Source organism: Thunnus albacares, chromosome 17 (assembly GCF_914725855.1).
Source record: "Thunnus albacares chromosome 17, fThuAlb1.1, whole genome shotgun sequence".
In the NCBI taxonomy this organism is placed as follows: Eukaryota; Metazoa; Chordata; class Actinopteri; order Scombriformes; family Scombridae; genus Thunnus; species Thunnus albacares.
In genome coordinates, this window is record NC_058122.1 from 7,082,752 (window position 1) to 7,108,124 (window position 25,373).

Below are 25,373 nucleotides of genomic sequence, written 5' to 3' on the forward strand. Positions count from 1 at the left end.
GATCAAGGCAAGCAAGCAGCCAATCACACGTGTAGCGTAAAATCCCTTCACAAAACATATTCGTGTGAGTAAAAACAGACTGCATTTCCTCTTCAATGTGTTTAATTTAATCAGGTAATATGTAAAATGTATAATGCATAATCATGTTGTAACACCCACCCTCCACCTTTATAGATTCACATACATAGACACACATCTGGATTCTTGTGATATGAAATGGCACATTATAGTGTATATCAATATTCTGTGAGGAATAATAATAATAAAAAGGGAGCTTTCGAGGAACTTGGTGACTCTCCAATGATAAGCAGCAGTTTGGGTCCCCAAGAGGTCGCACAATAATTCGCTGTGAGATGATTAACAGAAGAGGAAAACTACACACAAAGTTTTTTTTTCAGACTTTCCTCGTATCTGCTTTTTTTTTCTTGTGAACTGCAGGATAGTTTTACTTCTTTAGGACCCATTAATGTAATGAAACTAAAGCAAGGAAAATCACTCTTTGGTTGAAACACTTCAGTGGTGACGAGGGGTTGCACAAGCCAAAAAGGTCAGGGACCACTGATTTGTAGGATGGTGTTCTGTCAAGATATTTGGTTTCATGGAGGGGATTATTATATGGGTGCTGGAGGTAGAAAGTCAGAGGGACCTAAATGGTGCCATAGGCATAGCTTTAACACACTTAGGTAAAACAATCAGAAGTCAAGTTTCAATCCTGAAGACATGGAGGCTCCAGCTTGTGCCAGGTAGTTAGAGAATGCGGTGTCAGCCCCTGATGTGTCCGCATCCTGCTCAGTAGGCATCAGTCCCGTGCCGAAGAAGTGCTGCCTCAGCTGACTGCTGTGAGCGACACCCTGCTGCTTCAAGTATCCTTGGCGGCAAAACAACGGCGGCTTGCGGTGGGTAAGGGAGAAGCGGAAACATGATTCTAAAAGACAGGAGAAAACACAGGAATGAGTCGCACCGCCGTCTGCTCGACAACCAGTGACATCACCATCAGGTGTCGCCACCAGCTGTCACAGGAAAAAAAAAAAAACCTGCTGTGACATCATTGATTGAAGGTGTGGCTTAGAAATGCAACATGCTTAAAAGTTTCATTTTTGATTTTCTGCAATTGTGATCCAGTGTGAATTTAACCTTCAAGATGCAACTTCCCACACTACTACTAAAGAATATATCAGATAGCAAACTAATGGACAGTATCTTTAATTTCTTGGTCCACATTTTTATTTTGGCTGCATTTTTCTGTTTGTCTGTCTGTTTTTAAAAGCCTTACACATGCATGGTCATCCCCACCGGTGTTTTCACTTATTTTGCCTATTCAGACCTCTTCTCAGGACTGTGTGGGAGTACAGACGCCCCTGACTCTTCTTCTAGTTAGTTGTACAACTTTACTATTGCCACAAGCATGTGCAGTTTGATGACCTCGCATAAATTCCAGAGGTGTAATCAGCCTGAATAAAGGGCACCTGTGTGGATGTGCAGGACAGTTTAACTATTTAAAATCTCAATTGTGAATGTCTGGTTTCCATCAGTTTCTCTACTGACAGAGGCCACAGTTTACTAGACGATGCATCATCGCTACATTACATGTTGTATTTTCAGAGAGGGGCACGATTCTAGTGGGTCTTTTTCTGTATCTGTAGTGTCATTACTCTCTCCACCGACACCTGAACACATGATCGAGTCAATAAATATTCTCAACTTTATACAACAGGTAGAAAATCGCACGCACATTATAAAAGTTAACATGCAGGTTAAAGGAAAGTGGCAAAAAAGTCAACTGCAACACCTCAGGCAGTCCACCGCTACTGTACTGATGAACTGCAGACATGCCATGGTTGTAAATGTTTATATGAAATTAAACCGTATATCAGCATGGCACGCTGTCCTCCATTTGTTGCCATATGCTGTGCAAAGGGGGCTCATTAAAAATGTGTTTATTTTATATATTACAAAACATAATAAATAGATTAAAAAATAATTAATTAAAACATTTGTGTGAGAGTAATATTTTTAACATAGTATTTGTAGGGCAATACTATTTTATTGATTATTATGAGGGATAATCTGCAGCTCTTATGTATTATGTCCCCATTTATTTACTCAGTCTCAATAACATTTTTTTTTTGAGCCGTGTTCATTGCATTGAGGACCCTGTTTACTTTAAAATATCTCCTTTTCTTTTTTTTTTTTTAAAGAAATCTGAGCATTTTTTGGTGAAAAACTGAGAATGATGAGCCTTACATGTACAGTTTAAATCAATAAACATATTTAATGGGGCTAGGAGCAGATCAGCTGTCAACATGCTGCTTTACCTGCATAGAAGGCTCTGAGGTCAGTCTGGACACAGTGTTCCAGGAAGCGCCGCAGTGGCTGGATGTGTGATATGGGACTCTCCCATTCTGCAAGAAAGTCCTCAACCATGTGATGAATTGCCTTGGGCCTCGGTAAAGGCCAACCATGGGGACGGTGCTTCATTTCTTCCTCTGGGAAAAAAAATGATTGTGTCAATCTTAATACAGAATTCATTACCTGTCAAAACTGCTGTGACTCTTTTCCTAAAACGAACTTTAACCCTCTAATGGCAGCAGGACTCTACTCACCAGTAGGAAGTGTATCATAGTAGTATAAAACCGGGTGGAGAAAGTGGGATTTCCAAGCTTTGGTCCAGTCTGTTACTGCCCTGCCACGACCCAGATAGTCAATCTTCTTCTTCCCGTACTGCATGACCAGAATCACCAGTCCATGGTTGGACACCTCATGGCCCGAGAGAGAGGAGAACTGAGGCAAGGCCTGGAGTGGAAACTCTTCCACGTATTCACAGTGAGAGCTTTGAGTCAAGAGCAGAACAAAGGACCAAGATATGATGAGCATGAAAAGGATGTAACTGTAGCTTAGTAGATAAGATGTAATTTCCAGCATAATATAATAATATACATATAAGATAATTTTGTGATTTTACTCCTTTGAGGAGAATAATATGTAATGAGTACAGAGGAGGGACATTTATAAGATGAATAACCTGTTGTTACATTCATCTAATTACAAACAATTTGACTTTATCTTTGTGAATATCATCCATGTTATTATTACCTGTAACATCAAAATAATATCTGCTTACCCTCGGAGCAGTATAATGTCCCCAAGGACCTCAAACATTTGGTACGGCCCAGAGGCCTCGCCGACCCGCTTCAGAATCCAGGACTGCAGCTGTGTTGTCAACAGCTTTGTAGATGGCCACAGGTTGCTATGGTAACGATGTTCAAGTACACGATGTACAGCTCGCACTGTGGCAGAAGATCCAAACAGTTCAATTAGACATCACATTGATTTTTGGTAGAACTGGCACATATTTGATGCAGCAAAGAGGAAGTGACATATTTGAATGCACAACGGGGTACCCAATTGATCTAAATTCCAATTGTGACACATTTTTGTACTATAACCACATTGTGTTGGAATCAGACTACACAGACCAAGATGTGCTGTGTATGAATGAAGGACAGGGCCTTTTTTTAAACAAAAAAAAAAGCTTGAAATGCTCGAAATGTCACAAAATTACCAATATCTGTAGGACTTTCACCTGTATAACGGAACCCATGGATGAACCCGCCAGCAGATGAGCGGTAGTCTCTGGAGTGGGCAGCAGTTCCCAGTACAAACAAACCCGGGGTGTCTTGACCTTCATACCAGGGTGTCACTGCTGGCAACCTCCCTCTCGCATTTGCACTGTTCGGTGGGCAGGCAGAGCTAGGAAGATTAAAGAATTAAGAATTAAGAATAAAGAAAAACAACTTAATATTGTCAAAAAAACAGCACTTTTTAAAACATAGCAATATAAGAGAGTGTGTTCGTTAACAGGACAGTACATTAATGCATGGATATTGACACAATATAGTAAGATTACCATGTTACATGAATATACCTACCTGTCAAATATGCTGAAGTTGAATCGGAATCCAAGGCATCGAATTACTCGGTCGTAGGGCTTTCGCATGGAGAAGTTGTCAATGTGATACCCCGGCAGTTCTTCTGCTGTCACATCAGAGCCGTTCTTTTCTTTCTGGTTTTGTATGTACTTATTTAAAGTCACATACAACTGTCCCTTCTTCTCTTTGCTGTGTTGTTTTCTGCCTTTTCTCCTGCTGCCTTTCTCCTTGCGTTGAGCAATAACTATTTTCTCCAGGTGTGCTTCCACTAACCCGTCAAGGGACTTCAGCTGGTATGTGTCTATCAGCTCATTATTCACAGCTCTGACAAAACAAAAACAATAGTTCAATTTACATTCATGATACTGAAAAGCTCCAATACAGAACAGTTGGTGAAGTTGATATATGCAAAGGATTAATGCAGAACAGTTCATTCCTAACCAGGGGTACTTCTGCAGTTGCCAGGAGCTGCATGGAAAAATTTGAAATTATAATTTGATTTTAAAAATACATCCACATATTTAGTATGCTATAACACCTGAACACTACATGTTGTACCTGAGAGTGTATTAACGCTAGTTAGCAAGTGAGCAGAGGAGTCTAAACAGTTGGCTAAAAGTAATGGATAAATCACTTAAATAGAGTTACAAGTGATGGATAAAAAGTTGTACCTTAAAATAAAAGCTAAACAGATGAAATAGTTAGCTAAAAGTAATAGAGAAATGGTTGTGAATGAAAAAAATAAAATAAAAGTATGAATCTAAACTTGACTAAATCAATCTGCACACTGACAGGTCAATTGCATGAAAAACGATTGCAACAAAATCCACTTTAATAAAGTTAATAATGTTAAACAACATTTGGTTTAAAATGAATTAAAATGAACATGTGGAACATGCTGTATTGTGTTGATAGGGCTGTTGGGGTTCGTCTGAAAAATGAGGTTGGAAACCAGTGATGTAGAATTACAGCAAAATTATAGAGGCAGAAGAGATAAGTAATGAAGTGATCAAATCCTTAGCTTTACCTGAGATCTCCCACATAATGTGTTTGCCAAGCCAGTCGAACAGGGCTGCGACTGACCATGTGGACATGACTTGCTCTTCCCAGGATGCTCTGGGCTGTTTCAAAAGCAGAGTTCCCCTTGCCCAGAATAAGGACAACCTGATCCTTATAGTCCTCAGGGTTAGTGGAGATGGACTCATAGCCCTCAACCAGGTCAGAGCCGACAAACTCTACCTCCTGAGGAACCCACAAACCTGTGGCTACCAGAAGGACGCTGAGGGAGAGAGGACACCACCACAACATCATGTGATCCACAATCCTTCAAAGTTGTCTTTCACATGTGAATTTTTCATCTCACGTTGAGTATAATGCAAAATACCTGCATTTGTAGTCCATCGCATGTTGATCAGTCAGGATGTAAGTCCTGCTGGTGGCTGACTGCACTACCCTGATCCTTCCAACATCCACACCATACCGGACCCTCAGCCCGAGCTCCTTCACAAACATGGACAGGTAGACTGGGAAGGCATCAGCTGGTGGGTAAAACTCACTGCTGACTCGCTTGAACAGGAGGTCGGGTTTATCACTCAGCAGCGAGTTCCAATCGTGGCGCAGGTTGAACTCTCGGTTCAGCCTTCCTGTGTGGATCTTGTTAATGCTAATGAGCTTCCTGTGCCTGGGATATCTCCACACAGAACAGAGAAAGCATGTGTCAAATGTGATTCAGGGCAGGAGGATAGTCGAGTACAATTTTCTTGTGCTGCATTTCCATTTCCCCATTATGGCTCAAGCTCCACTGCCCACCATATGAGAAGCTTTGACAACTTACTTGTTAAAGAAGCTGCCCGGTCCTGAGTTCCTCTCCAGGATGATGTAGTCTCTTTTAGCCTTGGAAAGGAAGTGTCCCATCTGCAGTCCTGCAGGCCCAGCTCCAAGCACACAGTAATCATAGTGATGGGTACTGTTGTGATGGTGGTCATCAACAGAGCATTTAACAAGGCCAATCAGGATGAAGAGGATCAAACAAGGGAGGCTCGAATCCATAACCTGCTGGACGAGAGACAGCGCAGTGCAAGTGTCTAAATAATGACAGGATAAAAATCACACAATAAATCAATAATAACAATAAAATAGTGCAACAAATATAATTCACTGAACATTTATATGCAACACGTGCACTGAATTTGGCAAACAGCCCTTTATGTTCTCTGCCCTTGCAGCCTGGAACACCTTGCTGACAGATTTGCAGCTACATGAGCTGATCCCAATCAGAGCATTTTAAAATGCAGTGAACGGTTTGGAGGCAAACTCAGGTGGAATTTGTAATTGCTTCCTTAGCTGGATCTGTTTCCTCCTCTCTGTCTTTTTTAGGATTCTGTATGTTTGTTTTATGTGATTATAATGTTTGCTTGTATGTTGTTTGAAACACTGTATTGCTGCTATTTTTGCCAGGGCTCCCCCTTATAATCTCAATGAGACTCACCTGGTTTAATAAAGGTTTAATAATAATAAAAAAAATAGAACAATGTAGAACCATATAATCTCCTGCTGAGACATACAGAAAGGAGCTTTACATGTTTTTTTCATGCAAAAACTATGCCAAGCTTGCTATCAAATGGGTTTAAAGGAAGCCTGCATGGGTATTTGGGCCATTACAGGCAACTTTCCTTACATCCTGCACTCTGGCTCATGTATATACAAATTCAACATTAAAGTATGATGACCCCAAACTACATAGGTAGCTAATGATATAAAGTAGCGACTCCAAATAGGTGTAAACATGCGAAGAAAGCGCAGCAGGCTCTTGGTAGGAATCCCCCGGCTCTCCACGAACTCTCCAGCCGATGTTATGTCACTGTGTTGAGGATGCGGCGGCTGCCATAGCCCGCTGAAGCAGATGTGAGGTCGCCAACATGTAAACGTGGACACCTGCGTTACCTTTTATATGAGTCGATCCCTCGCGCGCGACATCTGTGGTTCAGCATGTAGCAAACCCGACGACACAGCTACATGTTTACTATCTTGCATTTTTAAAACGCCTTACATGAGTGTATGTGAACTCCCCTCTGAAAATCCACTAGCTCAACCCACTTCCCCTCAGGATGACAAAAAACCAATGGAGCGCTGCTTGCATAAAGGGGGCGTGATTAGAAAACAGCATAGAAAAGAATAGAGTAGAATAGGATAGGAGAGTGTAGGCCTACTGCATAAAAGATGCCCTATATTATCTGTCCAATTTCCTGTGGGGGATGTGTGTGTGTGTCATATATTGCATGAACTTTAAGACCCCTCCGGGAAAGTTTGAAGACATAAAAATCCATCCATGAATATGCAAATATTTATTCATTTTTAAAGTTTAACTTCTGAACAAGATGCTTCTTTAGAAAGTGCATTTTTCATTATATGTGAACTGGAGGCTTAAAAATTGCATATTTAACCATGATTGGCTCCAAATTAGTTGTGATGTCACAAATCATTCAGATTTAAGGTGAACGTAGATAAACTTTCTGTTTTCCTCCATGAATGTGAAAACAGCCCTCTAGATATAAAGTCACTCACTCAAAGATGACTTTGCATAGTGAAACTCAGACATTCAACTGGAGGAACAAGAAGAAAAACATAATTTTTCTTATGTTGCATTTTAAATGTAGGACTTTTACTTGTATTGGCAGATTTTTTAAATTGTTGCATTGGTACTTTTACTGGAATAAAGGATCTGAGTACTTCCTCCACCAATGACATTTTATTTCACTTCAGTGGAATATCCTCCTGGCCATAACTATATAGCTTTACTCTCTTTCTCTCTGAGTTTAAAAAATATATGTTTTAACTGACACCATCTTTCAGTTTATAAACTTGAACAAATGCACACATTTCTTTTAGGACTTTCACTTCAACGCAGCTGAATTTATCACTCACACTTATTTCAACAGTGCTTGAACTTTAACTGAATCTTCAACTTCCTTCTTTAATCTAAACAGATTCATCAGTTTCACTCGGCACGTACACTGAAACACTCAGTACAGTACTCAGTACTTCCATTTTAACTGCCATTTACACTTTCAGTATTTGTAGTTTGCCACTTTCATGGTGAATGTATGTTACTATGTAACTAACTATTTTTATTGTATATTGATCTTTTTTTTTATTGTTAACATATTTAATGTTTTTCTTTCTTATGTTTAATGTTTGTCTTATGTGTACAGCACCTTGAGTTAAAACCACTGTATGAAAAGTGCTATACAAAGTGAACTAATACTTAGTGTAACAGTTTCCCATTACATCATTTATATTTACTTTATGTTTTACTTTTAAAAAGTCCAAACAAACCTTTCTGCATTGTCTTCATCGTTGCAGATAGTTAATGACATATGACAGACCTGTTACTCAGAGTAGCCTGTATGCTCATAACATCATTTAAACGTATCTAATGTTTTACTTCAACCATTCAAACAAATAATATTCTTTCTGATAAAGACCTTTACTCACCCTCATGTAGATGATGTTTGTGACCTTGAAGAAAGTAGTCGTACCTGGAAGATCATTCAACAGTTCTTGTAGTTTTTGTTAAACTTTTTTCCAGGTGAGACAGGAATAAATATTTACTTACAAATACAACCTCCCATTAAGTGGTCTCCGCCTACAGCACAAGCCCTTCACATTCAGTAGTACGCCTGCAGACATACTTGTACTAATAAAGTATGTCTACAAATGGTCAAGAGGGCTGTTTATGTGTGTCTGAATATTTGGGGTATTTTACATTGTTTGACTATTTCATCTGTGATCACTGTGAAACAAAATGACGTATTTGGTGTATCTCTGTGCCACAAGTGTTATCAGTGGTGGAAGCAGTATTTAGATCCTTTATTTAAGTAAAAGAGGAAATACCACAGTCTAAAAATAGTCCATTGTGAGTAAAAGTCCTGAATTCAAAATGTTACTTTAATAAAAGCAAAATGTACTTTAAAGTATGCTGAACGGTTCCTTTCAGGGTTTTTTATTATTGTAGTATATTATGTTATATTATTGGATATTACTACAGATTAATACAATGTACTACTAGTTAGTTTAATGGTAGAGAACTGCATCATATTTTATAAGCTCATTATATTTTGTGATTAAACTGTTAATCTGTAAAGTAACTATTAACTGTCACACAGATGTAGTGGACTAAAAAGTGCAAATTTCCCCCTGAAAAGAAGTCAGGTTGAAGCATAAAGTCGTATAAAATGAAAATACTTAAGCAAAGTACAAGTAGTTCAACATTGTAGTGAAGAACAGCTCTTACCTCTGAGGATTCTTTTACCAGAAAACTTGTCTTTAACTGAGCTTTTGATTTCTGCCTTATCATGTTTTCTGCAACTCATTCACACATTTGCTCTGTCATGTTAAGCCAAAACAGCCTGAGTAATGTGAGTCAGCAGTCACACTTCCCTTTTGACTCAGCAGCTACAGCACATCATGCATGTATAAAAGAGGCAGGACGGAGCTGAGAGGCCACACTGGACTCTCAACTCAGAGGAAGTGACAACTGTCAAGCGAACATATTCCAAACAGCGTAACCGTGAGAAGACTTCGATTCATCACAGGTAAATATAAACGCGTTATATACATTGTTACATGTGTTGTTATTCATATCAAATGTGTTTTATTAAACCAAATCAACCATTTCATACAGTCTGCAGAGATGGAGACCATGAAGAGCGCAAGGAAATATGACACAGAGGAACCGGGCAGGTAAGGTTCCTCTGAGTTTTTAAAACACACATCTGCTTACCTGGATATGATTTTACACTTTGAAAGTTCCGTCTTAATAATTGTGTCTTTTCTGTGTTGAATCAGTGATTTATCAGAGCAGATTAAAGCAGCCACAAAGGACACCCACATCAGAGCTGAAAACACAGAGCTCATGTTGAGTTATCAGAAGGGAGAGGTCACCCTGCTGCAGTACAAGGTAAGCTCTGTTCACTATCTGGCTTGACTTTAACACATTTGTGGTTATAAAGAAAGTCCTGAGCAGTGAATAATCCAGTTTATGCTTCTGTCAGGTCCTGCTGTGTTCCCTGTATGAGATCTACAAGGCACTAGAGGAGGAGCTGGACAGAAACTCTTCCCATCCAGCTGTTGCTCCGATATACTTCCCCCAGGAACTCGCTCGTTTGGAATCTCTGGAAAGAGACCTGGAGTATTTTTTCGGCTCAGAGTGGAGAAAGAGGGTGATTGTTCCCGCAGCCACACAGAGATATGAACAGAGACTACGACAGGTGAGCGCAAGAGAAGACATTCACTCAATATTCAGGATGGGACTGTTGTGAAATGATTTATTAATGTAAATGCACTCTTTTACAGGTTGGTAGGGAGAACCCGGGGCTTTTGGTGGCCCACGCCTACACTCGCTATCTTGGCGATCTGTCAGGAGGACAAGTGCTGGGGAAAATTACCCAGAAATCTCTCGGCCTGAGCAGCAAAGAGGGGCTTTCGTTTTTCTCCTTCCCCGGCGTGACCAGCCCCAACCGCTTCAAGCAGCTGTACAGGAGCCGCATGAACAGCATCGAGCTGACGGAGGAGGAGAAGGCGAAGTTGCTGGAGGAGGCGGTTGCTTCCTTTGAGTTCAACATCCAGGTAGGGCTGCACAAAATCAAATATTGACCAAATACCTCGATATCAATATTGCAACAATATTGTAGGGATGACTATTGGTACTTTCACAAAATGTTTACACAATGAGTAGTCATCAGTAATGTGTATATAATGACTAAGTGAGTAAAGATGAATAATAGAGCAGCTAGAACAGTCTGTTAAGTTCAGAAAATGACATCACTTTACTGTAATGCGGCCTTTAAAACCAGGAAAAGAACAATTATGCCATATCATGATATCCAAAATCTAAAACGATATCTAGTCTCATATCCTGATATTGATATTATGTTGATGTATTGCTCAGCTTTACATCCAGGGTGAGAAATTGAGAAATTAAAGAGCAGATTTAAAGTCTGAATTAACTTCAGAGATGAACAATGTGGAGTCACTTTTGGCAACAAAAGTGAAACTATTGAAAAGAGGAACCTGATCTGAGCAGAAACATGCAGAGCAAGCATGTTAAAGAACTTGCTGACTATTTTTCTGCCTTGCCCCTCCTGCCCCAGGTTTTTGATGACTTACAGAAAATGCTGAGTGTCACAACAGAGACGGTGGACCAATCAAAGAACAACACCGTCAACTTCCCTTCTTCACCCATCATGCAGTTCACTGTGGGATTGTGTGTCGCACTGGCCACTATTGGAGTGGGAATCTACGCCGTGTAGTCATTGCCAGCACTTGATATGCACAAACAGCACTTTACTCACATTACATAACGCAACAAATGAAGACTGTAATTTGTCTCATCCATTAACTAGAGAATCACAGCTGAAACGGTGATTTACTGAAATATAATGTACTTGTCAAATGTAATTTGTATATATTTTATCAATCTTACATTAACATTGTCTTCATAACTCATCTTTTATGATTTTAGTGTCTGATAAAATTTGAATTTGAACAAGTCTACAGCCGAGCTCTCCATGGCTGTACTTTAGCGCAGTGGTGCGTCGAGCAGATGTCGGCATGCTAACAATGTTCAGAGCACGTCATCATGATCATATTCTTCATATGTTATCAATCTTTAATTTTGTCATCCCGATTCTCCTCATTTTCATTTTGCCATTTGCATCTGTTCTGTACAAACAGCATCTACTGCGTTCTGTCCATCCTGAGAGAGAGAGAGATCCCTCTTCTGTTGCTCTTCCATCTGTTCTGTTTCTACTTATCCAATTTCAGGGTCTATGTTGTTAATATTGTAAAGCCTCTTGAGGCTAAACTGTGATATTGGACTATATAAATAAAACTGACTTGACATGCCAACATTTTACTAATTAGTAATAAACAAGCTGAGGATGATGTAATTGTAAGTTTTTCCAATGATTTGTTAATAAACTTAATTTCATGGATATCCATCCAGTAGTCATCATCATTATTCACTCAAAACCATGAATGTAAACCTGCTGGTGGTGCTGAAGGTGAAGTCAGGGGATCATTAAAGCATGGCTAAAAACTTGAAGTCTCAGTATGATTTCAAATACTTTAATTCTTTACAGAGCATGCAGACACTTGACATCACCTCTGTGTTGATACAAAGCATCATTACCAGCTGAACAGTGACACCCTAAACATGTTTTCAAGTTTACACCCTGATCCATGTGATCAGACAGTCGCTGCAATGAATCCAGATCCAACAGTTTCAAACAGGTTTCAGAAGAGATTAAGACGTCTACTTGCAAATACAGAAGAGCACGAATAGGAAAAAACTATTTACATCAAGAACAATATGGATATGTGTTAGAGCACAGTCTGCTCTACTTGACTCTGTAGAGCACTTTTCTCTGCATGCGGTGTTGAAGCTCTCCCCTCCTCAACATCAGGTGGAGGACTTTGAAGATGGCGTGCTCTGGATACTTCTGCAGAGAGGCGAACAGAAGAGATTATTCACAGGACTCAGAACTAAATGATCATTAAGTTGTTGAATTGCTTTTTAAATCAAACAAGAGACTCAATTACTGGACTGAAACATGTACTCTTTTGTCTTTTTGGAAACAGTTACTTCCCATATTCATGGAACACAGGAGAGCTGACAGAGACTCAAGTCCAGGAAGCTATTTGGTTCCATATCTACCCGGTATTTTCTCTTTCAGAAGAAATCAAAATAGCACTAAAGCTGTGTGTGAGTGTTTTAATGTACTTTATGTGTCGTTGTCCTCTCTTATGATGTTCTCATACTGACCTGTTTGGTGAAGTCTTGGACGATGCTGTGCTCGGACACCTGCGAGCCGATAGCAAAGCGTCTCTTCAGCTGCTTCTCAATGCGTGAGATCATTTCCTGATCCTCCTGAGTAGTGAAGCCCTCCACTCCTGCAAAAAAAAAAAAATACACGGTTACTCTAACTATTTGAACGGTTTATGATTTATAACTATTTTAACTGTTTATTCATTACTTTTAACAATTTAACCAGAACCTTTAGCTAACTGTTCAGCTGTTACAGGTGACTCATGTGGATTCATAAAAAAAAAACAAAAAACATAGCACCTAAATGCAGAAGTTCTCTCTGTGACACAAGGACCCCTGGTTAATAATCACGAGGTCAATATGGACAGATAGACATTAAACCTACACTAAAAGCAGTAATTACTTTGATGTTTGCACACTGTAGGTATTCATTTATGTAGTTTTACTTTACAATGCTGAAAGTCAAATACCACAGATGTTTATATGTTCATGTAATAAACACACACCTGACAGGCTGCCGGACAGCGCAGCGTCCAGTGTGGAAACCTGGAAGAGTCTGAGGGCCTCATCAATCTCTTCCTCTCCAGCCACGGCCTGCAGCTTCATCTTGGCCAGAGACTCTGAGATACGCACAACAGCCTCCAGCTGCCTGAAAAAGCAGAAGCATTAATGATTACTGGAGAGCATCGAAAGCGGAGTAAAACATACATGTTCATCACTGATGTGTAAGATGTAAAAGATGAAAAGACGACATATAAATATACCTGACGGTGATGGGGATGGAGGGTCTTTTGTCAGTCTCTCTTTCATGCTCTCTTGCGCCGCTTCTCATCACCACGTATCTGTTTTTCAGCTTCTCTGCAGCAGCGGCAGACAGCCGAGGGCCACATTTACTGTAAGCAGACATTCAGACATTAACTTAATGAGGGAAGCAGACACAATCGCTCGAATGAAGACTGATTTAGCTTTTGTGTTGTTATAAGAAAAATCAGACAGACTCACGTTCTGGCATAGGCAATGTATTTCTTAAAGGTGGCCAGTGGAATCTCGCCTTCAACACCCTCCGTCTGTGTCTGAGCACTCAGGTGAACATTCATCACGTGACGAGCCAGTGTCTACAAGCAGAGAAGTATAAACATTACATTTCAATATTAAATGTTTATGTTGCTTTTGGAGATTTAAAGCAGTAAACTTCCAGTCAAAAGCATCAGTCACACATGAGCCTCCTTACCATGTCTCTCTGCTGGTCATGCTGGTCTTTGATGATGAAGATCATGTCAAAACGGGACAAGATGGTGGGCATAAAGTCAATGTTGTCCTCTCCCTTTGTGTCATCCCAGCGGCCGAACACGGAGTTGGCTGCAGCCAGCACTGAGCAGCGAGAGTTCAGAGTGGTGGTGATGCCAGCCTGGAAGAGTCAACATGTTAGTGAACCAAGTCAGTAAAGTAAAGACACCATGCTTTTAAATCAACATAAACAGTTCTTACCTTGGCGATGGAGATAGTCTGTTGCTCCATGGCTTCATGGATGGCCACTCTGTCATCTTCTCTCATCTGAAGAACACAAGTACAGTTTAGTTTTTAATCTCAGAGCAGCTATGAAGTTAAATATACACAACTCCTGCTACTCAAACTCTTCTTACCTTGTCAAACTCATCAATGCATACAACTCCGCCGTCAGCCAGCACCATGGCTCCTCCCTCCATGATGAATCCACGAGTGTTCGGGTCCCTCAACACAGAAGCAGTCAGACCAGCAGCACTGCTTCCCTTTCCTGAGGTATAAACCTGACGGCACAAACATCACACCATTAATGATGAAGTCCGGTCCAGATATATTTTATTCAGACTCTGAATAAAAAAGGTTATGATTTTTTCTAGAGCTGCAACTATTAATCAATTAATTGATTAGTCGATCTGCAGAAAATTATTCTGCATCCACTTTGATAATTGACTAATCAAGCAAAGGTTTTCAAGCAAAAATGCCAAAAAGAATCGCTGCTTCAAGGCTCTCAAATTTGAGATTATGTTGCTTTTCTTAGTCATAAATTATTATAAATTTATGACCAAGTAAGTTTAATATTTGGGGGGTCTGGACTGTTGGTTGCACAAAATAAGACATCAGATGACATAATCTTGTGCTCTAGCATATTGGGTGTTTACCATTTTCTGATGTTTCATTGACCAAATGATTAAATCGGTCATATAAAGAAAATAATCTCAATCAGATGAATCGATAATGAAAATAATCGTTATTGCAGCTCTCATTTTTTTCTGTTACATAAAGCTCAGGAGAACAGATAATTACCCCAATAGGTGAGCACCTCTCCACAAACTTGAGCAGCTGAGACTTGGCTGTACCAGGATCTCCCAGCATCAGCAGGTTGATGTCTCCCCTGCGAGTGAGACCATCCGGCAGCCTGGAGGACAAGAAATAAACAGCATTACTTAACATGCAGGGGAGAAGATTTACAGTAAACCTTACTGATGGATTGGAGTACTTGATTTTTCCATCTACATCCAGCGGCCTCACCTCTTCCTTGAACCTCCGAACAGCAGACAGGTGATGGCCTTTTTCAGATCGTCACTGCCGTAGATGGAGGGAGCTACGGAGCGTGCCAGAGAGGCGTAGATGTTAGGAGAAGCAGCCAGAGCTCTCAGTTCCTCCTCTTCCTGCGGAGAGACAGATCCAGTAGCACCACGACCTGGAAGAGACGAAGAAAACATGAGCATCTCACCAGGGCCTCTGATTCTCCTCCTACATGCTAGAATCACATTTATCAACACATGAGGGTCTCAGTGCAGAAATTCACCTGCTCCTTCTGTGTCGATCTGGATGCCGACCACTCGCAGGTAGGATGAACGGATGCCCACACCAGCGCTCTTCTCTTTGCCTTTGGTCTTTGTAGCGGCCATCTTTTTGATGGAGTAGATTCCCATGATGGTCACTCTGTTTCCTGGGACCACACGGTCACACAGATACCTGAGAGGAGGAGGAGAAATGCTGAGTTAGCAGTCCCTCACATTTCTCATAATGTAGAAGCACAACAGCAGCAGCAGTACGGTACAAGTACTGTTGTAATGAAGAGCTGAAATAAAGTTTGCCGAACAGAAAACGTGAGAAAACTCTGCAATACAGAGATGAAATATAATGTTTCTTTAGCTTCTGTTCCTCACCTGTCACAGTAGAGCTGTAGGTGACGGGGCATTTCTCCGTGCGGCACAGCATCTGGAGACTCCTGCAGGCGGAGCGTCTGGAAGTCAACGCAAGTACAGCGGTCCGGGACGATGAAGTAGGGGTCCACGGGACACTTCACCCTTCCAGGATTCTCACTGAGAAAACACAACATATGTTGGACGTAATAAAAACCGATAACAAACCTCATGCCTCAGCTTTCCAATCGTCTGTGTGAGGAGGTCAAGTTGAAGTTGTAATTTCTACATACACATGTCTACTGCTCCTGATGGTCATACTCACGTGTTGCACTTGCGTGGCAGAGCGTAACCCTGCAGGCCTGGAGGCAGAGGGATGTTGTTGATGACTGAGCGACAGCCGCGACACTGCAGACACACCTTGGTGGCCTTCGCCTTCACCGCCGTGGCTGAGATGATGATGCCGTGTACCTTCACCAGACGGGACACCTGCTCAGACTATAAGGGAGAGAAATGACAAAAAATGTGATCAAATTGTCAGCGGTAACTATGACAGTATGAGACACAAAGAGGCGTGTAGGTATGTTTTACCTTGAGGTTGCGAATGGAAGCCTGATGCGCGTCACTCTTCAGCATGACCTGGATGTCCTGCACCGTCTCCTCCCCGACAGGCCGGGGGCGGGTCACCTCATCGGCTACTTCCTTTGCAGCTTCCTCCAGCTGGAAATGAGACCAAAGTGTGAAGATGAGAATAATCGTGATAAACTGGACACAGAGAGACTTAAAGAAGGGGGTCAATCTTCAGTGTACTGATGACCTACCAGCGGCAGGTTCTCCGTAGGCAGCTTGTAAAGACAGTCCGACAGATCCTCGTCAAAGCTGGCGAGGTCCTCCATCTCCACCTCTACCCAGTAATCCCCCAGGGTGTAGTGTCTCTTCAGCTCATCTCTGTAAAAACAAAAACATGCATGTCACTTAACAATAATCTATGTTATGCTAATAGACTGTTTGACAAAGATCTGAGTAGTGCCACTGCATGCTTTTTAAAAAGGGAGAGTCACATTTTTCCAAGCTTGTAAAAACAAGCCACCATACAAATGTAAATTAGACAAAACTGCCTGATGACATGGAATTTGCTATTTACTACTCAGAGCATCTGAATGCCAGCTGTAAAAACCAGATTGCTGGCTGTTTTTAGCAGCAGAGGCAAAAATATCCTATAACATGTAGTCTCTAGTGTGAATTTAGCTACTGCCAGCTGGATCCTACATTTCCCATAATGCAACTCAAAGCAGTTTCTCCTCAGAGCCTCCTTCATGCCCACTTCTTTCAAGCTCCTCACTTGCAGTCGTTCTGTTAAAACTTCTCAAGTCTCAAACCCAAACTTAGATGACCTCGATGACATCATCAGGGTTATATTCAGACTTTGATAGTTTCCTCCAGAGCTACAGAAGACATTATAATGCTACACAGTACTGCTCATCACAAGTTAACTGAGCTTTATGTGTAAAACAGGTGTTGGTTCACCCACTGGATATATAACCCATAGGTTATATAACTGTTATCTATCTTTTTTTGTTTTAGCTAATGAGACCCCCCCCTCACCTGCTCACCCCAATAACTTTTGTACAGTCCCTCATTATGATGTCCCTTTATCGTTTGTTTACACGTGCAGCCGGTAATGTCACCTGTATTTGTATGTGAAGCCGGTGCGGTCGGTCCCCTCTCTGAACTGCCGGAGGAATTCACGGAACCGTTTCTTGATCTGGATCCGCTTCTGTCCGCCTTCATCCACGCCGTGTCCCTCTCCTCCTCCGAAGCTGTCGCTGTAATAAACTCCCGGGTCGTCAAAGCCAGACATGCTGAAGGACGTCGGTGAACAAAACGGTACAAATAAAACTCGGGTCGGATACTAGTTTTTCTTGGTTAAAGGAAACACGCGATAGGTATCAACTGCCAGAGACAAAGCTGCTCAGGGTTTCCTTTCGCGGCAAAAACTGAACTCCTTTCCGTCTCTTTCCCGCGAGTCGCTCCTAGCACCGCCCTCTCCTGTCCTCTCATTGGCTGAAAGGAAAAGGGACCTGTTGTTATTGGTCAAAGCGGCTCCGCGGTGGCGTGACTTCAATATAAGGGTGGGGCTTGTAAGCAGTGATGGCGCGAAAAAGACAAGAGAGGAGGAGGAAACACCGAGGCATGTGTCACAAAGAAGCTTGGATGAACCTTCAAAGTGCAAACTGCAATCACATCTCACACATAAATACATTCACCATCCTAAATAATAAGTGTTCACGCTGTTCTTCAGGAGCTATCTGTCGTGACAGGATTTAGAGTGTAGTGTTCACAATGGAGATATAGTGACAGTAAAATAAAGGTAAACAAGGTCTGTATTTAAGGCATCATGTGACATTAATGAATGATGTTATGATTTTCGATGACTAGTTAGACTGTCAAACAATATTCATCCATTATTTACAAAGCTTCCCTGAAAGACCAATGTCTGTTTGTTTTAACACATGAAAATTAAATATCCCCTCCAAACATGTTTTAAGACAAAAATACTCTGCTTTGAATAATTTCTGTCTGATATGGATTTTCCAGAAGTTCAATTTAATTGTTAGAGATTCTTACAATGTCTTTCTTTCTGCTGTTCATCTTCCCTCACTGAAAGATACAGAATCAATGAATAGAATTGTTTGAAACTGGACACAATAGTCTCCTACTAAGTCAATTCTCAGTGTGTTGGCACTTTCGTTTCAAGTTGCTGAACCAGATTTTAAGTTACATGCTGATCCAAAACTAGCTGTGATGTCACAAAATCATGCAGACTTAAGGTGCACGCAGAGAAAAGGTGAAAACAGTCTTCTAGTGTCAAACTGCACATTCATCATTCTCCACAGTGAAGCTCAAACATCCAAGTGAATAAGAAGAAGGACACATTTTTGAGCAGAGGGGGACTTTAATACTTTCCATCTTTCCATAATCAGCATTTGCAAATCTGTTGTTAGCATCTTTTCAGGAACAAGGCAAAGCAGCTCTCTCTCTGACAATGTGCAGGGTAACATCATATGAGCTTTGGCTGCCTAAACCTTAAAGCCACTTTCAAATTTCATGAATGTTGAGGGAAAAAAATAAATATATTTTCCCTAACTCCAAAAACACTTCCTATCACTAATTAGCATAAACAAAGACCCCCAGTTCTTTCACTGGTTTTGAAGGATGAGTTTAATTCTAATAAATGCTTATAATGCAAGGTTATATGACTAGATGTATTACTAAATTTAAGATTATCCTCACAATCATCAAAACAATAACCTGTAAATGAAGTGAAATGAGCCAAAATAAATGGACCATTGTCAACAGAAACAATGACTCAATAGAAACATTTTCTCCCTCATAAAAAATTGTTGGAAATATGGAATTAACAGCCCTTTTTCTTAAAGTACAAACATCTACACGTTAGCAAAAGTGCTTTATTCAGCGAAGCCAACACAAAGATAACATTAACCTCTGTTGACCTACAAATGTAACTAGTATTTCCATCAAAATCATTCATAGGTCTTGAGTAACAGGCAGCAAGATCTGCGAGGGCAAGCGGTTCAAGGCTCTTCAGTAATTCATACTGGTTGCTGAATCCTTCTGATTCCTGCTTATTTGTCCTTTTCAAGAAACGACTCCATGCTTTCTGCCTGTCTGGATGAAAGCGTCGATGCAGTGGTCGATGTCTTCGTCTGTGTGTGCGGCTGAAATCTGAACGCGGATTCTGGCTTTGCCCTTTGGTACGACGGGGTAGGAGAATCCAATCACATACACGCCTGTGGAGGGAAGAGACGTGTTAAAAGAGCTTGAAAAAATGTCTGTTCAAACAGCATCTGTCATTTACAAATGGAGAAATAACACAAGAAGACAGCTGTCAGAGGGTGGATTTGCTTTTTAGGTTGCAAAACACAATCTAGCTCCTCAGAGATGCATCTTACTACCAAGTTTAAATGCAGTGTGGCTCATTCATATCAGGACACAATGTAAAGACAAGATGCGTGATAGGACTAGGTGTAAATGGGGCATTACTATCTCACCTAGCTTCAGCATGTCGTCGGCCATCAGAGAGGCCAGCCGTGCATCTCCGAGCATTACGGGACAGATCGGGTGAGCTGAGCCCGCAATGGTGAAGCCAGCCTGTGACATCTTGTTCCTGAACCTGAATGGACAGACCAAAAAAAAAAAACATTTCAGTCACAATCACAGAGAGTTATCAGTGTAAATTGTAATTTCAAAATGGTAGAAACGTAGCTCTACATAATGTAGCTCTTACAGGGAGAAATTAAACACGTTCTTCAGTGATAGAAGGATGCCTCCTAATCCCTACAAACTTCAAGGAGGAAGAGGAGATTATGTCTGACCTTTGTGTAATCGGTCTAGTCAGTGCATACTGCAGTTTTATTGGCTGATAATCTCTTATTAGGTGCCTAAAAACAATACTTGCTAGTATAAGCTCTACTGCAGGAGGAGTTCAGCATACAGTATACATATTTGTTTGTGGAGCTGCAGTCTGTTTGTGGTAAACTTGTTGCTTTTGGTGTCATTACACTGCATGCACCAATCCCATCATATTATGTTGTATGAAAACCACATTCAATAAAGTTTTGAAACATATGAACAGCAATATCTGTACGTGTAAGATCTGATACAGTAGATATAAACAGAAGAGACAGGAACTTGCTGTTATATATATGCTTTGTCCAGTGAGTAGCTCATGCTTATATAATGTAAGCTGTATGTGGGCGTCACTGAACAAGGTTAAGAAACATACAGTATTTATTCCCCCTACATGTTTAGAACAACACTGCTGCTAGTACAAATATAAGCTCATCAGTTTATCTTCAAGAACAATACAAAGAGGTTTTTTTTACAGCTTTTCCTCCTCCTGGGTGTTTGCGGTTTCATTTCCATAAGCACACTGTACATGACACAAGTAAACAATTGTATAAATTCAAATGATCAGCTTTTAAAGAGCTTTCAGACTTGACCACAACTTATTTCTGACGTTATTCCAAATGTTTTGAATAGGTATGAAAAAGAACACAGACGTTCAAAAATGCCATTCCACTTTAAGGAAAAACATCGGACATGTTTACCCTCCTGACCACGCTGATAAGCTACAAGAGGCCGTCTCCTGACTCACACTAAAACCACAAAGGCAGATAGGCCCACCCCGCCTTGAGAACAAACGCACCTCATGGTTTTGGCCGCCATGCTCTGTGCAATCTCATTGGAGGCGAGCAGCAGCTCTACAGCCCTGGTGGCGCAGCCCACCACAGGAGGGGGGAGGGAGTTGGAAAACAGGTACGGTCGTGAGCGCTGCCTCAGCAGGTCAATGAGGGGCTTAGGCCCAACTGTGTAGCCACCTGAAAAAAACAAAAACATTCAAAAAGACTGAACAGTTACATTACATATTCTGTTTTAGTCACTTGTCAATATTTTTATATTAACAAAAAAGAACAAGAAAAGGAGTTGCTCATAGTGAAAACAGAATTATATCACCGCTCTGTTGTTTTGGTTTTATGGTCCCCCAAATTCAAGTCTCGTTAACCATGTTTTCAGAATAAAAGCTCAAATAAACCTACTGTATGCCAACTGCACCAAATAGCAGACAGACAAAGGTAGCAACTAGAAGGTGAAGAAAGTCTAGCAATCTACAGACCCACATGTTTTTCTCAGCAGTTGGAAGAGACCAAAGAAAGCTAAAAGAAGAGTGAATGTTGGACTTAGATTCAACAAATAGGCAGAAACACGACCCTGAATGAATGCTACTGCTGCTCTGTTTCTGCTGGATATGAAAACAGGCAACTGATGTTAACACGTGACCCGTAACAACTTTATAAAATGATCATATGACAGATGTTGTGTTTGTTCCTCTGCCCCCAAGTGGCCAAAACATCAATTAATCAATGCAGCTTTAAAGCTAAAGATGCTCAGGGCAACAGCAATCTACAGGCAGAACTCGTGTGTTGTTGAAGTCATAGGTCAGACGGAGGGAGACGTACCGGCTGCTCCTCCCAGTGCTTTCCCCAGGGTGGAGTTTACAATGTGAACTCTGTCCATCACACCCAGCAGCTCGTCTGTTCCTCTGCAAACACAGAGAGTAATATCATTAGTCCATCTCCTCTTAATGCCAGTAAGACTTAGAGCTTGACATCACTGAAGAACCTAAGTGTGACATCTAGTGGTGGTATCAACAAATGACTGACACATGTTGCAGTCAGCAATTTTAACAGCGTTTGTCTGTTTTTCCTATGAACAAAATCGCGTCATTACAATAATTTGAAAGTTGTTGCAATCACAAACTTCTACACATATGGTCTTAAACAAGTGGGGACATCATAAAACCTATATGAAGGCTGACAAGCATGTTCCTGTCTCTATTTTATTATGTCCTTTATCTCTGCTTCCTACTTACTAATTATTATTTTTAACCAAATCTCAGTCTTTGTTTATTAAGATATGTTACTTTCATGACTGTTTTTGTCATTATAAATATTTGATGCCATTTTATTCGGTGTAATTTAAAGCATATTGAATACTAAGAAGTCTAAGAAGATGCACATTTTTAATGATGGGACAGACAACCGGCTAAAATGTTTTTCTACTGATAAACTACTGTAAATAAAACACTGGCTAAATATCAAAAAAGACTGAAAAGAAATTAGTTTAGTCATTTTCTTAACACTTTTGCTTTATATCAACATCTTACCCACCTGCCTCGGTTCCCCAGGAAGCCTGTGGCGTGACATTCATCTATAAACACCATGGCTCCGTATTGTTCAGCCAGGTCACAGATTCCTTGTAAAGGAGCCACATCTCCATCCATCGAGAAGACTCCGTCTGTCACTATCAGGCGCATACGAGATGACTGAGGAGGCAAAAACAGAGTCCTGATGATCGGTGAAGCGAATACTAATCACTAATCAATACTGTAACCCTTCCCTGACCCTGTCACCTCTGTTATATGGGTTTAATGCATCATGGATTTAAAGACCCTCAAAATCTGGTTTCACATCTTTAGTATTTCTCTATAATGTTAATAGTTGTGATTAAAAAAGCATCTTTGGCTTATTTATTAAGAGTTTAACACTCAAAATCTCATCTTCATCATGACTGTGTAGGTGTGGTGAGATCAGATTTGATTGACAGCGACCAAATAAATGAAAAATTGCGAAATATAAAACCTAAAGTAACCAAATATAAAGACTCGAATATATAATTATTACTCTGGTCATGATGGAGAATATGACACACTAGTCAAATGTGAAGATTTTAACATTTCATCATCAGCAGAAACATTTTAAAAAGCCACTTTTCTCTTCTCTACAGCACAGGAAGAAGTCCACACACCTGAGACTCTTTGAGTTTGATCTCCAGGTCACTGAGGTCCATGTGTTTGTAGCGCATCCTCTTTGCCCGACACAGACGGATCCCATCGATAATGGAGGCATGGTTTAGCTCGTCAGACAGCACCGCGTCATCCGGGCCCAACAGAACCTGGTGTGAGAGTCATTTGATGTTTTATTGATCATAATAGGAAGATTACGTCTGTTCTTGTCACAGTGTAGAGCGTGACATACCTCAAACAGCCCAGCATTAGCATCAAAACAGCTGGCGTAGAGGATGCAGTCCTCCCTCTCATGGAACTCTGCCAGCTTCTGCTCCAGATTTTTGTGTAGATCCTAAAAATCATAGAGTGAACACATGATACAGCTATATGTATTTATCCTTGCACTAACATGCTGATCAAGCGGCGTATTAAACTCCATACCTGTGTGCCACAGATGAATCTGACAGAGCTCAGTCCGGCACCGTACGTCTTCAGAGCATCGATACCTGCCTGAATCACCTCTGGATGACTGGACAGACCGAGGTAGTTGTTGGCACAGAAATTCAACATACCTGAGGGAGAGAGTTTCATCAAGAACAGGAAACCTAAAGGTATTAAGGTTATTGCAAGTGAATACACTTTCAATAATGCCATTGTTTACCTTCAATAGAACTCTCTGTATGTATCTTTTGGCAAAAGAGCAGAAACAAAAAAATAATGCCAACATTTCAGAACAAAGAGTGACAAAAAGACTGCGCTCCATTGAACACAGTCAGTTCCACACATGGGGGGTTAATGGGCCATTCATAAATCAGCAGAGTCAACCCCTGGCAAAGTTTAAACACTGCCTGGCTGCCTTGACAGAACAGCAAACAGAAGAGAGATTAGCTACTCTTCTGTCAGCTACTGTGGCCATTTATAAAGAGTTATATTACAAATTAATAAGGATGTTTCCATTTCTTTGCCCATAGTTTAATATTTCCTTCTTATTTGCTTTGAAAGCCAAGTTTATAACGGCTTAATGTTAATGTTATGAGCTGTCTGTCATTGCAAAATTGTTGTGACTTTGGGCTTAGCTGAATTCTTTATTATTCTTTATTATTATATTATGTTTTCGTAATGTCATCTGTTGAATTTCTGGGAAGGTTATGCTAATAGCTGACACGACAATCTCCTCAGTTACTGGGTTGTGTTCTCACCTCATGTTAAGCTGCATGACTTTAGTTACAGTTAGAGTCAAGTTCAGCATCCAGATAACATCGTGACAGAGCGCCAACTAGGGAGACGGTACGTTTAAGGACAGGGTTTCACTGCTACTGTATCAGTATTTATATCCGGTGCTGTTACTATAAAATACTTCCACTCACTGCCACGACTGCCGTCCACGTTGATATGGGGTCCCTGCTTGGACGTGATGATCCTCTCCCCTTTCCACGTCCCCGCGGCTCGGATAGCATCGAGCTCGCCGTTCAGCACAGCTCTGGCTTCAGCGGCGGCGGCGTAGCTCCGACTCACAGCCGAGGCCGAGGGCCGCAGGACGCCCCGAAGAGGCTTCACCAGACCCCGGGCAGCTTTTCCGAGAGACATGACGGTGCCGCCGTGTGTTTACAGAAATTGTGAAACGTGCAGGAAAGCTGGAAAGTACAACAGGAGTCGGGGGGACGCACGTTACGTGACATGGGTCTGGGGCGTAGCGTGGCGGGCCAATCAGATGCCAGGACGCTTGGCAGGTGGCTTGTATTGTCCAATTAGATTCTAGATAGTATTTACTCGATTGCTCAGGCACTGTTGCAGCAATGTGTAGCTTTATATAAACTACTACAATGTGACTTTGCTTTATTTGATCAAAACCACGTCGCCTCGCACTTTTATACAAAGAAACATCGATATATAGTGTGTTACAAGTAGAAAAACATATGCCGGATGTTATTATTATCCTTTCACCAACTCTCTCTTACACACTGACCCTGTTAACCCTCTGTGGCTCTTAAAATATGTTTGATGCATTCAGTTTAACTTAATATAATGATAGATGTGAATTCGGGATTAAACTAAACATGAAATATGCCCTACATGTAAATTGATAATATGTTAGT

The 25,373-nt window shown here is 40.9% G+C and overlaps 4 protein-coding genes across 5 annotated transcripts; 1 reads left to right on the forward strand and 3 right to left on the reverse strand.

Annotated features, from left to right (window-relative positions):
• Positions 1-96: 96 nt before the first annotated feature.
• foxred2 (FAD-dependent oxidoreductase domain containing 2) lies at positions 97-7,029 on the reverse strand. 2 transcript variants are annotated; one of them, XM_044331609.1, is made up of 10 exons: positions 6,873-7,029; positions 5,764-5,981; positions 5,314-5,619; positions 4,957-5,208; positions 3,930-4,253; positions 3,584-3,750; positions 3,122-3,287; positions 2,604-2,830; positions 2,316-2,486; positions 97-925 (listed from the first exon to the last, which is right to left on the reverse strand). In XM_044331609.1, exons 2-10 carry the CDS (start codon positions 5,976-5,978, stop codon positions 693-695), a joined length of 2,061 nt encoding a protein of 686 aa, XP_044187544.1. In that variant the 5' UTR covers positions 5,979-5,981; positions 6,873-7,029; the 3' UTR covers positions 97-692. The 2 variants fall into 2 exon arrangements, with proteins under 2 accessions (XP_044187544.1, XP_044187545.1); XM_044331610.1 differs by having other exon boundaries at positions 5,764-5,984.
• Positions 7,030-9,395: 2,366 nt separating this feature from the next.
• hmox1a (heme oxygenase 1a) lies at positions 9,396-11,929 on the forward strand. Its single transcript, XM_044331643.1, has 6 exons — positions 9,396-9,523; positions 9,613-9,671; positions 9,777-9,888; positions 9,983-10,198; positions 10,284-10,556; positions 11,081-11,929. The coding sequence occupies exons 2-6, from the start codon at positions 9,622-9,624 to the stop codon at positions 11,237-11,239; spliced, it is 810 nt and encodes a 269-aa protein (XP_044187578.1). The 5' UTR covers positions 9,396-9,523; positions 9,613-9,621; the 3' UTR covers positions 11,240-11,929.
• Positions 11,930-12,040: 111 nt separating this feature from the next.
• mcm5 (minichromosome maintenance complex component 5) lies at positions 12,041-17,932 on the reverse strand. The gene is made up of 16 exons (XM_044331606.1): positions 17,597-17,932; positions 16,730-16,856; positions 16,500-16,628; positions 16,234-16,406; positions 15,933-16,088; positions 15,569-15,738; positions 15,289-15,460; positions 15,064-15,175; positions 14,400-14,543; positions 14,245-14,310; positions 13,988-14,164; positions 13,759-13,871; positions 13,521-13,649; positions 13,263-13,405; positions 12,754-12,881; positions 12,041-12,430 (listed from the first exon to the last, which is right to left on the reverse strand). The coding sequence occupies exons 1-16, from the start codon at positions 17,767-17,769 to the stop codon at positions 12,329-12,331; spliced, it is 2,214 nt and encodes a 737-aa protein (XP_044187541.1). The 5' UTR covers positions 17,770-17,932; the 3' UTR covers positions 12,041-12,328.
• Positions 17,933-19,346: 1,414 nt separating this feature from the next.
• gcat (glycine C-acetyltransferase) lies at positions 19,347-24,975 on the reverse strand. The gene is made up of 9 exons (XM_044331630.1): positions 24,645-24,975; positions 23,719-23,849; positions 23,528-23,629; positions 23,298-23,444; positions 22,661-22,815; positions 21,950-22,032; positions 21,139-21,310; positions 19,982-20,103; positions 19,347-19,720 (listed from the first exon to the last, which is right to left on the reverse strand). The coding sequence occupies exons 1-9, from the start codon at positions 24,862-24,864 to the stop codon at positions 19,569-19,571; spliced, it is 1,284 nt and encodes a 427-aa protein (XP_044187565.1). The 5' UTR covers positions 24,865-24,975; the 3' UTR covers positions 19,347-19,568.
• Between the last annotated feature and the right edge of the window lie 398 nt (positions 24,976-25,373).